Genomic DNA, 13913 nt, shown 5'->3' with positions numbered 1-13913 from the left:
CATTGATTTCTGCTCTAATCTTAATTATTTCTCTTCTCCTGCTTGATTTAGGCTTTATTTGCTATTCTTTCTCCAGCTCCTTTAGGTGTAAGGTTAGCTTGTGCATTTGGTATTTTTGTAATATTTTGAGAGAGGCTTGGCTGGCTATGTACTTCCCTCTATGGACCACATTTGTAATATCCCATAGGTTTTGAACAGTTGTGTTTTCATTTTCATTGTTTTGCATTAATTAATTTCCTCTTTAATTTCCTGGTTGACCCATTGTTTTAAATTTTTTATTGTTATGTTAATCACCATATATTACATAATTTGTCTTGGTGTAGTGTTCCATGATTCATTGTTTGTTCATAACACCCAGTGCTCCATGCAGAATGTGCCCTCTTTAATACCCATCACCAGGCTAACCAATCCCTCTACCCTCCTCCCCTCTAGAAAGCTCAGTTTGTTTTTCAGAGTCCATCATCTCTCCTGGTTCGTCTCCCCCTCTGACTTACCCCCCTTCATTCTTCCTCTCCTGCTATCTTCTTCTTTTTCTTTTTTTTCTCTTAAAATATGTTGCGTTATTTGTTTCAGAAGTACAGATCTGTGATTCAACAGTCTTACACAATTCACAGCGCTCACCGTAGCACATATCTTCCCCAATGTCTATCACCCAGCCACCCCATCCCTCCCACCCCCGACCACTCCAGCAACCCTCAGTTTGTTCCTGAGATTAAGAATTCCTCATATCAGTGAGGTCATATGATACATGTCTTTCTCTGATTGACTTATTTCACTCAGCATAACACCCTCCAGTTCCATCCACGTCGTTGCAAATGGCAAGATCTCATTCCTTTTGATGGCTGCCTAATATTCCATTGTGTATATATACCACCTCTTCTTTATCCATTCATCTGTCGATGGACATCTTGGCTCTTTCCACAGTTTGGCTATTGTGGACATTGCTGCTATAAACATTGGGGTGCACGTACCCCTTCGGGTCCCTACATTTGTATCTTTGGGGTAAATACCCAGTAGTACAATTGCTGGATCGAATGGTAGCTCTAATTTCAACTATTTGAGGAACCTCCATACTGTTTTCCAGAGGGGTTGCACCAGCTTGCATTCCCACCAACAGTGTAGGAGGGTTCCCCTTTCTCCACATCCCCGCCAACATCTGTCGTTTTATGACTTGTTAATTTTAGCTATTCTGGCGGGTGTGAGGTGGTATCTCATTGAGGGTTTTTTTTATTTTTTTATTGTTATGTTAATCACCATATATTACATAATTTGTTTTGGTGTAGTGTTCCATGATTCATTGTTTGCTCATTGAGGTTTTGATTTGGATTTCCCTGATGCCGAGTGATGTTGAGCACTTTTTCATGTGCCTTTTGGCCATTTGGATGTCTTCTTTGGAAAAATGTCTGTTCATGTCTTCTGCCCATTTCTTCATTGGATTATTTGTTCTTTGGGTGTTGAGTTTGATAAGTTCTTTATAGATTTTGGATACTAGCCCTTTATCTGATATGTCATTTGCAAATATCTTCTCCCATTCTGTCGGTTGTCTTTTGGTTTTGTGGACTGTTTCTTTTGCTGTGCAAAAGCTTTTTATCTTGATGAAATCCCAATAGTTCATTTTTGCCCTGGCTTCCTGTGCCTTTGGTGATGTTTCTAGGAAAAAGTTGCTGCGGCTGAGGTCAAAGAGCTTGCTACCTGTGTTCTCCTTTAGGATTTGGATGGACTCCTGTCTCACGTTTAGGTCTTTCAACCATTTGGAGTCTATTTTTGTGTGTGGTGTAAGGAAATGGTCCAGTTTCATTCTTCTGCATGTGGCTGTCCAATTTTCCCAACACCATTTGTTGAAGGGACTGTGTTTTTTCCACTGGACATTCTTTCCTGCTTTGTCAAAGATAAGTTGACCATAGAGTTGAGGGTCCATTTCTGGGCTCTCGATTCTGTTCCATTGATCTATGTGTCTGTTTTTGTGCCAGTATCATACTGTCTTGATGATGACAGCTTTGTAATAGAGCTGGAAGTCCGGAATTGTGATGCCACCAGCTTTGCTTTTCTTTTTCAAGATTCCTCTGGCTATTCGGGGTCTTTTCTGGTTCCATACAAATTTTAGAATTATTTGTTCCATTTCTTTGAAAAAAGTGGATGATATTTTGATGGGGATTGCATTGGATGTGTAGATTGCTCTAGGTAGCATTGACATCTTCACAATGTTTGTTCTTCCAATGCATGGAGCATGGAATGTTTTTCCATTTCTTTGTATCTTCCTCCAGTTCTTTCATGAGTATTTGATAGTTTTCTGAGTACAGATCCTTTGCCTCTTTGGTTAGATTTATTCATAGGTATCTTATGGTTTTGGGTGCAATTGTGAATGGGATCGACTCCTTGATTTGTCTCTCTTCTGTCTTGTTGTTGGTGTATAGGAATGCCACTGATTTCTGTGCATTGATTTTATAGCCTGCTACGTGACTGAATTCCTGTATGAGTTCTAGCAGTTTTGGGGTGGAGTCGTTTGGGTTTTCCACATAAAGTATCATATCATCTGCAAAGAGTGAGAGTTTGACTTCCTCTTTGCTGATTTGGATGCCTTTGATTTCTTTTTGTTGTCTGATTGCTGTGGCTAGGACTTCTAATACTATGTTGAATAGCAGTGGTGAGAGTGGACATCCCTGCCGCGTTCCTGACCTTAGGGGAAAATCTCTCAGCTTTCCCCATTGAGAATGATATTCGCTGTAGGTTTTTCATAGATGACTTTTATGATATTGAGGTATGTACCCTCTATCCCTATACTCTGAAGAGTTTTGATCAAGAAAGGATGCTGTACTTTGTCAAATGCTTTTTCTGCATCTATTGAGGATCATATGATTGTTGTTCGTTCTTTTGTTAATGTATTGTATCACGTTGATTGATTTGCGGATGTTGAACCAGCCTTGCAGCCCAGGGATAAATCCCACTTGGTCGTGGTGAATAATCCTTTTAATGTACTGTTGGATCCTATTGGCTAGTATTTTGGTGAGAATTTTTGCATCCATGTTCATCAAGGATATTGGTCTGTAATTCTCCTTTTTGATGGGATCTTTGTCTGGTTTTGGGATCAAGGTAATGGTGGCCTCATAGAATGAGTTTGGAAGTTTTCCTTCCATTTCTATTTTTTGGAACAGTTTCAGGAGAATAGGTATTAATTCTTCTTTAAATGTCTGATAGAATTCCCCTGGGAAGCCATCTGGCCCTGGGCTTTTGTTTCTTGGGGGATTTTTGATGACTGCTTCAATTTCCTTAGTGGTTATAGGTCTGTTCAGGTTTTCTATTTCTTCCTGGTTCAGTTTTGGTAGTTGATACATCTCTAGGAATGCACCCATTTCTTCCAGGTTATCTAATTTGCTGGCATAAAGTTGCTCATAATATGTTCTTATAATTGTTTGTATGTCTTTGGTGTTGGTTGTGATCTCTCCTCTTTCATTCATGATTTTGTTGATTTGGGTCATTTCTCTTTTCTTTTTGATCAGTCTGGCCAGGGGTTTATCAATCTTGTTAATTCTTTCAAAGAACCAGCTCCTAGTTTCGTTGATCTGTTCTACTGTTCTTTTGGTTTCTATTTCATTGATTTCTGCTCTGATCTTTGTTATTTCTCTTCTGCTGGGTTTAGGCTTTATTGGCTGTTCTTTCTCCAGCTCCTTTAGGTGTAGGGTTAGATTGTGTATTTGAGACCTTTCTTGTTTCTTGAGAAAGGCTTGTATTGCTATATACTTTCCTCTCAGGACTGCCTTTGCTGTATCCCAAAGAGTTTGGACAGTTGTGTTTTCATTTTCATTGGTTTCCATGAATTTTTTTAATTCTTCTTTAATTTCCTGGTTGACCCATTCATTCTTTAGTAGGATGCTCTTTAGCCTCTATGTATTTGAGTTCTTTCTGACTTTCCTCTTGTGATTGAGTTCTAGTTTCAAAGCATTGTGGTCTGAAAATATGCAGGGAATGATCCCAATCTTTTGGTACCGGTTGAGACCTTATTTGTGACCTAGGATGTGATCAATTCTGGAGAATGTTCCATGGGCACTAGAGAAGAATGTGTATTCCGTTGCTTTGGGATGGAATGTTCTGAATATGTCTGTGAAGTCCATTTGGTCCAGTGTGTCATTTAAAATCTTTATTTCCTTGTTGATCTTTTGCTTAGATGATCTGTCCATTTCAGTGAGGGGGGTGTTAAAGTCCCCCACTATTATTGTATTGTTGTCAATGTGTTCTTTGCTTTTGTTATTAATTGCCTTATATAATTGGCTGCTCCCACGTTCGGGGCATAGATATTTACAATTGTTAGATCTTCTTGTTGGATAGACCCTTTAAGGAGGATAGAGTGTCCTTCCTTATCTCTTATTACAGTCTTTGTTTTAAAATCTAGTTTGTCTGATATAAAGATTGCCACCCCAGCTTTCTTTTGGTGTCCATTAGCATGGTAAATGGTTTTCCACCCCGTCACTTTCAATCTGGGGGTGTCCTTGGGTCTAAAATGAGTCTCTTGCAGACGTATATGGATGGGTCTTGTTTTTTAATCCAATCTGATAGCCTGTGTCTTTTGATTGGGGCATTGAGCCCATTTACATTCAGGGTAACTATTGAAAGGTATGAATTTAGTGCCATTGTATTGCCTGTAACGTGACTGTTACTGTATGTTGTCTGTGTTTCTTTCTGATCTTTGCTGCTTTTAGGCTCTCTCTTTGCTTAGAGGACCCCTTTCAATATTTCTTGTAGGGCTGGTTTCGTGTTTGCAAATTCCTTTAGTTTTTGTTTGTTCTGGAAGCTTTTTATCTTTCCTTCTATTTTCAATGACAGCCTAGCTGGATATAGTATTCTTGGCTGCATATTTTTCTCGTTTAGTGCTCTGAAGATATCATGCCAGTCCTTTCTGGCCTGCCAGGTCTCTGTGGATAGGTCTGTTGCCAATCTAATATTTTTACCATTGTAGGTTACATATCTCTTCTCCCGAGCTGCTTTCAGGATTTTCTCTTTGTCTCTGAGACTCATAAGTTTTACTATTAGATGTCGGGGTGTTGACCTATTTTTTTTTATTTTGAGGGGGGTTCTCTGTGCCTCCTGGATTTTGATGCCTGTTTCCTTCCTCACATTAGGGACGTTCTCTGTTATTATTTGCTCCAATATACCTTCTGCCCCTCTCTCTCTTTCTTCTTCTTCTGGGATCCCAATTATTCTAATGTTGTTTCATCTTATTGAATCACATATCTCTCAAATTCTGCCCTCGTGATCCTGTAGTTGTTTCTTCCTCTTTTTCTCAGCCTCTTTATTTTCCATCATTTGGTCTTCTATATCGCTGATTCTCTCTTCTGCCTCATTTATCCTAGCAGTTAGTGCCCCCATTTTTGATTGCACCTCATCAATAGCCTTTTTGATTTCGACTTGGTTAGATTTTAGTTCTTTTATTTCTCCAGAAAGGGTTTCTCTAATAACTTCCACGCTTTTTTCAAGCCCAGCTAGTATCTTTAAAGTCATGATTGTGAACTCTAGGTCTGACATCGTACTAATGTCCGTATTGAGTAGGTCCCTGGCTGACGATACTACCTTTTGTTCTTTTTGCTGAGGTGATTTTTTTCGTCTTGTCATTTTGTCCAGAGGAGAATAGATGAATGAGAGAACAAAGTGCTAACAGGTTTACAACGTCCCCAGCAAATATACTGTATACAAATCAGAAAATACCTGAAACCAGGGGAAAAGAAAGGGAAAGAAAGAAAAAAGAAAGAGAAAAGAAAAGAAAAGAAAAGAAAAAAAAAGATAAAAACAAAAACAGAACAATACAAAAAAAGCAGAATGTGATCAAATATGATCAGGCTAGTGCATAGCTCAGTGCCACACACTAGATTTTGGGCATATTTTGGTGTGTTAGAAAAAAGTACCTCCTAAAATTTTAAAGGAAGAAAGACATATATGTACAAAATAAGGGTTGATACAATGAAGGGATAGAAGATGACTGTAAAGATGAAAATTATAAAAGATTTTATTAAAGGACTTGATAAGATAAGATGTTGTTTGAAAAAAGAAAGAAGATTTAAAAAAAAAAAAAAAGAAAAAAGGGAGAGAATGTGATCAGGCAGGAGACCAGAACAGAACCATACACTAGTGATTTAGGGTATATTTTTATCTGTTAGAAGAAACTGTATCTCAAAATTTTAAAGAGAGAACAACTTATATATATATATGCCAAAAATAAGGGTAACTACTATGAAGGGATAAAATATGACTCTAGGGCGCCTGGGTGGCTCAGATGGTTAAGTGTCTGCCTTCGCCTCAGGTCATGATCCCAGGGTCCTGGGATCGAGTCCCGCATCGGGCTCCCTGCTCTTTGGGAGCCTGCTTCTCCCTCTGCTTCTCTCTCTCTCTCTCTGTCTCTCATGAATAAATAAATAAAATCTTTAAAAAAAATATGACTAAAAATGAAAAATAAAAAATGTTTTTTTTTTTTTTAAAAGAGATTGATAAGATGTTGGTTGAAAAAGGGAAAAAGAAAAAGAAAAAAACAGTTAACAAAAATTAACTTTGATGAACTAATGAATCATGGTATAAAAAAGCCATGAATTCTATGTGCAGTATTCCCCTAGCGCTGGAGTTCTCCCGTTCTCCTTGATGGTAAACTTGGTCTTGGCTTGCTGGCTGTTCGTGCTGACCTTCTGGGGGTGGGGCCTGTTGCTGTGGTTTCCAAATGTCTTTGCCGGAGGCTGAATTGCCCCGCCCTTGTCGGTCCGGGCTAAGCAAGGTGCTCGGGTTTGATCTCAGGAGATTTTTTTCCCTGCAAGCTCTCCATACAGCCTTGGAGGACCAGGGCAAAAATGGTGGCCTCCCAATCTCCGCCCGGAGGAGCTGAGAACTCGGGGCCCCGCTCCTCAGTGCGCCCCCAGAGGAAAGCAGTCACTCCCTTGTCCCTGGTTTCCGGCCGCACTCCGTGCTCACCTGGCCTGTGACCGAGCGTTTGTATCTCTGGCACCCGATCCCATGTGGAGTCTCCAAACCCAGCAGATCCCTGTGGTGCATTTCTGCGCCGCTCCTCCCCGGGAAGGAAGGGGGGAGTCTCCCTGGATTTGCCGCTTGTTGAGTCCCTGCTGCAGGAGCAGTGGCCCGACTGGGCCGCGGATCACAGTTTATGGCAACCCCGAGCTCAGAGTCCGCGCCTCGGCTCCGTCTCTGCAGCCGGCTTCCCCGCTCCAATACCTGGGAGCTCTGCCGCACTCAGGCACCCCCGGTCTTTCTGTGACCCCAAGGGTCCTGAGACCCCACTGTCCCGCGAGGGTTCCACCCCCGCTTAGCCACTGGAGCGACATCCCTCAGCGGAGCCAACTTCTAAAAGGTCCGATTTTGTGCTCTGTGGCTCTAGCACTTGCCAGCAGCGGCCGGCGGAGGCCCCTCCCCCGCTGTCTATCCTCCCGAATATCGCCTCGGATTCACTTCTCCGCACGTCCTACCTTCCAGTAAGTGGTCGCTTCTCTGTTCAGATAGTTGTTACTACTCTCCTCTTTGATCTCCTGTTGAGTTCGTAGGTGTTCAGAATGGTTTGATCCCTATTCAGCTGAATTCCTGAGACCAGACGAAATCTAGGTCTCCTACTCCTCCGCCATCTTGGTCCGCCCCCCTCTTTTTTGATCTTCTTCTTAGATAATCTGTCTATTGCTGTAATTGGGCTGTTGAAGTCTACTATTAATGTATTATTATCAATGTGATTCTTTACTCTGGTTAATAGTTGGTTTATGTAGTTGGCTGCTCCCTGGTTGGGGGCATAGATATTTACCATTGTTAGCTTTTCTTGTTGGATAGACCCTTTAAGTATGATATAGTGTCCCTACATTTCTTATAGTCTTTGGCTTAAAATCTAATTTCTCTGATATGAGAATTGTTATCCCAGCTTTCCTTTGAGATCTGTTGGCATGATAAATGGTTCTCCATCCCCTCCGTTTCAATCTGGATGTATCTTTAGGTTCAAAATAGGTCTCTTGTAGACAGCATATGGATGGGTCCTGCCTTTTTATCCAATCTGCAACCCTGTTCTTTTTTATTGGAGCATTTAGGCCATTCACATTGAGAGTGATTATTGAAAGATATGAATTTATTGTCGTGAAGTCCCCCCCTTAATATTTTTGCAGGGCTGGCTTGTTGGTCACAATTCTTTCAGTTTCTGCCAGTCTTGGAAGCTCTGCATCTCTCCATCCATTCTAAATGACAGCCTTGCCGTTTAAAGTATTCTTGGCTGCATGTTCTTCTCATTATTACCCTGAATATGTCTTTCCAACACTTTCTGGCTTGCCAGGTCTCTGTGGATAGGTCTGATGTTATTCTGATGTTCCTCCCTCTGTATGTAAGGAATCTCTTCCCCCAGCTGCCCTTAACATGGCTTCTTTGGTTCTTAGATTTGCGAGTTTTACTATTACATGCCAGGGTGTTGGCCCGTTTTCCTTGATCTTGGGAGGGGTCCTCTCTGCCTCTAGGACACGAATGTTTGTTTCATTCCCCAGATTAGGGAGGTTCTCAGCTACGATTTGCTCATATATATCTTCTAGTCTTCTCTCTCTCCTCCGCCCCCTCAGGGATCCCAATAATTCTGACACTGGAGCATTTCATGGCGTCACTTATTTCTCTAATTCTGTTTTCATGGGTTTTTAGCTGTTTCTCCCAAACCTCATCTTTTTCATTATTTTCTATCAATTGGTCTTCTAGATCGCTAACTCCTTTTTCTGCCTCATTTACCTTAGCTGTTAGAGTATCTAGATTAGTTGGATCTCATTGATAGCTTTTAAAAAAATGATTTTATTTATTTGACAGAGAGAGACACAGTGAGAGAGGGAACACAAGCAGGGGGAGTGGGAGAGGGAGAAGCAGGCTTCCTGCCAAGCAGGGTGCCCGATGCAGGGCTTGATCCCAGGACCCTGGGATCATGACCTGATTTGAAGGCAGCTGCTTAACAACTGAGCTACCCAGGCGCCCCTCATTGATAGCATGTTTGGTTCTTCCAGTTCAGCTTTCATTTCTGCTCTTAGAGACTCTATGTTGCCATTATTCGATTTCTCAATTCTAGCTATTGTCTTCATAACTGTTACCCTGAAGTCCATTTCTGACATCTTGGTTATATCTGTATCCCTTTGTAAATTTGTGGCAGAAGTCACAGTCTCTGAGTCTTTCCTATTTTTGGGGTTCCTCCTCATAGTCATTCTGTTGAGGGGTGGTTGAGGGAATGCACAGAGTCCAAATTATTGACCACAACCCAAGCAAGATGCACCTGTTTTTTATTATTGTATTTTATTTTATTTTATTTTATTATGTTATGTTAGTAGGCATACAATACATCATTCGTTTTTGATGTAGTGATCCACTGTTCATTGTTTTCGTATAATACCCAGTGCTCCATGCAGTACATGCCCTTCTTAATACCCATCACTGGGCCAACCCATCCTCCTACCCCCCTCCCCTCTAAAACCTTCAGTTTGTTTCTCAGAGTCCATAGTCTCACATGGTTCCTCTCTCCCTCTGATTCCCCCCCCTTCATTTCCCTCTTCCTTCTCCTAATGTCCTCCATGCTATTCCTTATGTTCCACAAATAAGTGAAACCACATGATAATTGGCTCTCTCTGCTTGACTTATTTCACTTAGCATAATCTCCTCCAGCCCCATCCATGTTGATGTAAAAGTTGGGTATTCATCCTTTCTGATGGCTGAGTAATATTCCATTGTATATATGGACCACATCTTCATCCATTCATCTGTTGAAGGGCATCTCGGCTCTTTCCACAGTTTGGCTATTGCGGACATTGCTTCTATGAACATTGGGGTGCATATGGCCCTTCTTTTCACTACTCTTAATAACAAGTTTTCCTTCTTTTCTTGTCTTTATTAGAGATTTTTAAAAAAGATTTTATTTATATTTATTTATTTGACAGAGAGAAAGAGAACTGCAGGGGGCATAGCAGAGGGAGAGGGAAAAGCAGGCTCTCCACTGATGTATTATTTGTTTCAGCATACAAGTCTGTGATTCATCAGTCTTACACAATTCAGTGCTCATAATAGCACATACTATCCCCCAAAAAGTCAACTGCTTTGAATGATCACCATGAGCTACTTTTTCTAGTCAGTATTACAGATAACATGCCCCTCCTTGCTGGACTTTTAAAATAATTGTTACATTGACCCTAAGCAGGGTGCTCCCAGTGGCCTGTTCATGACACATCCTGACCACATCCAGTCATTCAGGAGCCCAGGCTTCTCCCATTGAGTCTGGAGTCTCAAAGGGACTTGGGGCTCTATTGGATCTCTGCATTCAATGGCAGCCATTCTGCAAAAGTAAAAAAGAAAAAAATGGGGACATTAAAAATACCAATGTTTGTCAGGGGTTGGGGAGAGGAAGGAACCAATAGACAGAGCTCAGATGATTTAAGGGCAGTGAAACTCTCCTGTACTATAAGTGTGTGTGTGGGTGAACATTACATAGATATCAAAAAAGGCATAGGTTGGAGAACACCAAGAATGAACCTTGAGGTAAGCTATGGACTCTGAGTAATATGGATGTGTTCATAGAGTTTCATCCAGTGTAAGTAATGTACCATCTGGTGGGGGATGTTGATAGTGGGGAAGGCTGTCCATGTGTGTCATTTTAGTAGATGTGTGGCACCTCTCTTCACTTTCTGCTCAGTTTTGCTGTGAACCTCAAACTGTTCCTAAAAAAAACCCTCTAGTAAAGGGGCACCTGGGTGGCTCAGTCAGTTAAGCGTCTACCTTAGGCTCATGTCATGATCCCTGGGTCCAGGGATCGAGCCCTGCATCATTTATTTGTTTTTAAATTAAAATTCAATTAGCCAAGGTATAGTACATAATTAGTTTTTGATATAATGTTCAATGATTCATTAGTTTAGTATAACACCCAGTGCTCATCATATCATGTGCCCTCTTTAATGCTCATCACCCAGTTCAATTTAATTAACATATACTGTATTATTGGTTTCAGAGGTACAATCCAGTGATTCATCAGTTGCATACAACACCCAGTGCTCATTACTTCAAGTGCCCTTCTTAATGCTCATTGCCCAATTATCCCATTCCCCCACCCACCTCTGCTCCAGCAACCTTGTTTCCTGGAGTTCAGTGTCTCTTATGTATGTATACCATATATACGTACATATATCTCTTATCCATGTATACCTATAGTGTTGAATTCTGATTGTCCATGCCCTTTCAATTTTCATCTTATTTTATTTTTCCTTCCCTTCACTATATTCCTTCTGTTATGTTTCTTAGATTCCACAGGTTAGTGACATCATATGGTATTTATCTTTCTCTGACTGACTTATTTCACTTAGCATAATACCCTCTAGTTTCATCCATGTCATTGCAAATGGCAAGATATCATTCTTTTTGGTGGCTGAGTAATATTCCATTGTGTGTGTGTGTGTGTGTGTGTGTGTACACACACACACACACACACACACACACACACACACATATATATATATATATATATACCACATCTTTATTGATTTATATTTCAATGAACATCTGGGCTCTTTCCATATTTTAGCTATTGTGGACGTTGGTGCTATTGCACTACTATGTATTTATCCAAAGGATACAAACATAGTGATTCAAAGGGGCACATGCAGTCCAATGTTTATAGCAGCAATGTCTAATGATGCTTTGATAATGAGTGTTTATTCAAAGAATGAATGCTGATGGATAGATTTGTATGACTTGATTACTATTTAGGGTTAACTATCATATATTCAGTTATTTTTTGTGTACATTTATAGTATAACAATTATTTTCTTTCACTAATAAACTAATATGACTAGTGTTGTGTTTATCACATAGCACAGTGATCAAAGTTTGTATAGTCTTTCTTAAAATATTTAAAAGTAAATGGAATATATTCTGAGTCTATTCAGAAAATTTAGCCCGTGTTTTGTTTTTTCATAGAACTTCTGCCCCCGGTAGGGGCTTCTGATCTTGAACACCCATTGATGAATTTCACTTTAAATTTGAATTTCAAAAGTGAAGGTGGAAGAAAATGCAATGTTTATAACAGCAGTGTACACAAATAGCCTGAGATATATATACATATATATGTAGTATATACATATATATATGCAAAATAAGTCAGAGAAAGACATATCATATGATTTCACTCATATGTGGAAGTTAAGAAACAAAACAAGACAAGTAAAATCAGATAAAAACAGAGAAGGAGGTAAACCATAAGAGACTCTTAACTATGGGAAACAAACTGAGGGTTGCTGGAGGGGAGGTAGGTGGGGGGATGGGTTATGAGTGATGGGCATTAAAGAGGACACGTGATATAATGAGCACTGGGTGTTATATGGAACTGATGAATAACTGAACTCTATCTCTGAAACTAATGATACAGTATATGTTAGTTACTTGAATTTAAATAAGATAAAGAAAAAAGAAAAGAAATCTGCATTTGATCCTTTGGCAGGGAGCTATGTTTGTTTGCGAAGATGAAAAAGAAGAGAAACTATACTTGTTGGAAAGTTTATTGACAATTTTTATGCAATACAGGGGGTCATGACAATAAATTCAAAAGTAGTAGTATGAAGTACCAGTGGTGGCACAAAAGATGCAAATATTCTGACTAATCAACTACTACAGCATTTTTTGTTCAGGACATGGAATGTATTACAATATTATTAGAGAAATTTTTGCTCCAAAATCATGTTTTTTAGCTGCCTGGATAGGTTTGTCAATGGTCAATTAAAATAAAATCTGGAAATCCAAAATCTGAGTCTCAGACATTTTTTAAAAATGCTTATTTTATCCCAAAGCACTCAAATCATTTTGTCATATAGTTCTGAATATAGTTCCAAGTGCTATTTACTTCTTCCATTCACTGTTTTCTAACCAAAGAGCTTAGTGATTATGGAGGCTTACAAACAAACAAACAAAAAAAAAAAACCTGCACCAAACAAGAGGAGTAGAGTACAGGGCTACAGTTAAGTAAGAGAACAGACATATGCCCCAACTAAGAAAAGAAAGGATAATGGTAAATATCTTAATTCCGTGTTGTATTCTCATTTCTTCCTGGGTTAGTTCTTATCTTGAGTTTGTTTTCTGTTGGCTTCAAATGATTATTCAAAGTAATAACACCTTTGTTCTTGGGCATATTCATAGAGTGGAGTGTTGCTATCTAAGTAAAAGGAACCTGAGTCTGTTCTCTCCCTTTTATAGCAACCTCTGGCTTCCATGTTTCTTGCCTGCTTATCGTCCACATCCTGACTATATATTCTGATGCTTCCTAACAAACTTGATTCAGGCCCTTGCTTTTGACTTTCCCCACTCCACATGATTGTACTGCTTGATAAATATCTATACCCATATTCTTCAGTTCCTTTAGGGTCTTGGCTATCATGAGAGTGACTGGAAATGAATCCTTGACATCTGCTTCTGCTGTCAATTGACTGCCCATAGCTGTCACTTGATTGTCCATCGCTATATACTCGTCTTTCATTGGTGCTGAATCCAGATTGACCCTGGATATCTCCTGATTGTTTATTACTTGATCCCTGTCTTACTAAACTTGTGCTGGATCTTACCTGCTCATGAGAAGATGTATCTCCCAAATGCTGCTGGCTGCATCCATGTATACCTATAGTGTTGAATTCTGATTGTCCATGCCTAGACCCCGATGGTTCATGAATCTGTTTCCCCCAATCTTCTGAATGCTCTTTATTATCACTATGGGATCCATGCTTTAGAGTTGAACTAAATGCTGAATGGCTCTGAGCTGATATGGACTGTCCATGGCTGGATACAGAATGGTTGCTTGGCTGCCTATGAGTAGTAGATCCCTGCCTTCCATATGGAACATGGGTGTCACTTGATGGTTCATGGCTTACTACTGAATGCCCATGAATAGATCCCTGCCTTCT

General features: G+C 40.0%; 1 protein-coding gene across 1 annotated transcript in view; it reads right to left on the bottom strand.

Moving 5' to 3' along the window:
• LOC148164450 (alpha/beta hydrolase domain-containing protein 17B-like) overlaps window positions 1-13471 on the bottom strand; it is a 98508-nt gene extending 85037 nt beyond the window's left edge. The window contains exon 1 of the mRNA XM_088022229.1: window positions 13357-13471. Within this exon, the coding sequence (XP_087878355.1) occupies window positions 13357-13471 (115 nt within the window). The remainder of the gene's footprint in view (window positions 1-13356) is intronic.
• Between the last annotated feature and the right edge of the window lie 442 nt (window positions 13472-13913).

Source organism: Eumetopias jubatus, unplaced genomic scaffold (assembly GCF_037043125.1).
Source record: "Eumetopias jubatus isolate StellerSeaLion01/CBP00866 unplaced genomic scaffold, mEumJub1_p1.0 scaffold_4, whole genome shotgun sequence".
NCBI lineage: Eukaryota > Metazoa > Chordata > Mammalia > Carnivora > Otariidae > Eumetopias > Eumetopias jubatus.
The sequence above is the reverse complement of the archived record's forward strand: the minus strand, read 5'-3'. Positions and strand labels throughout refer to the sequence as shown.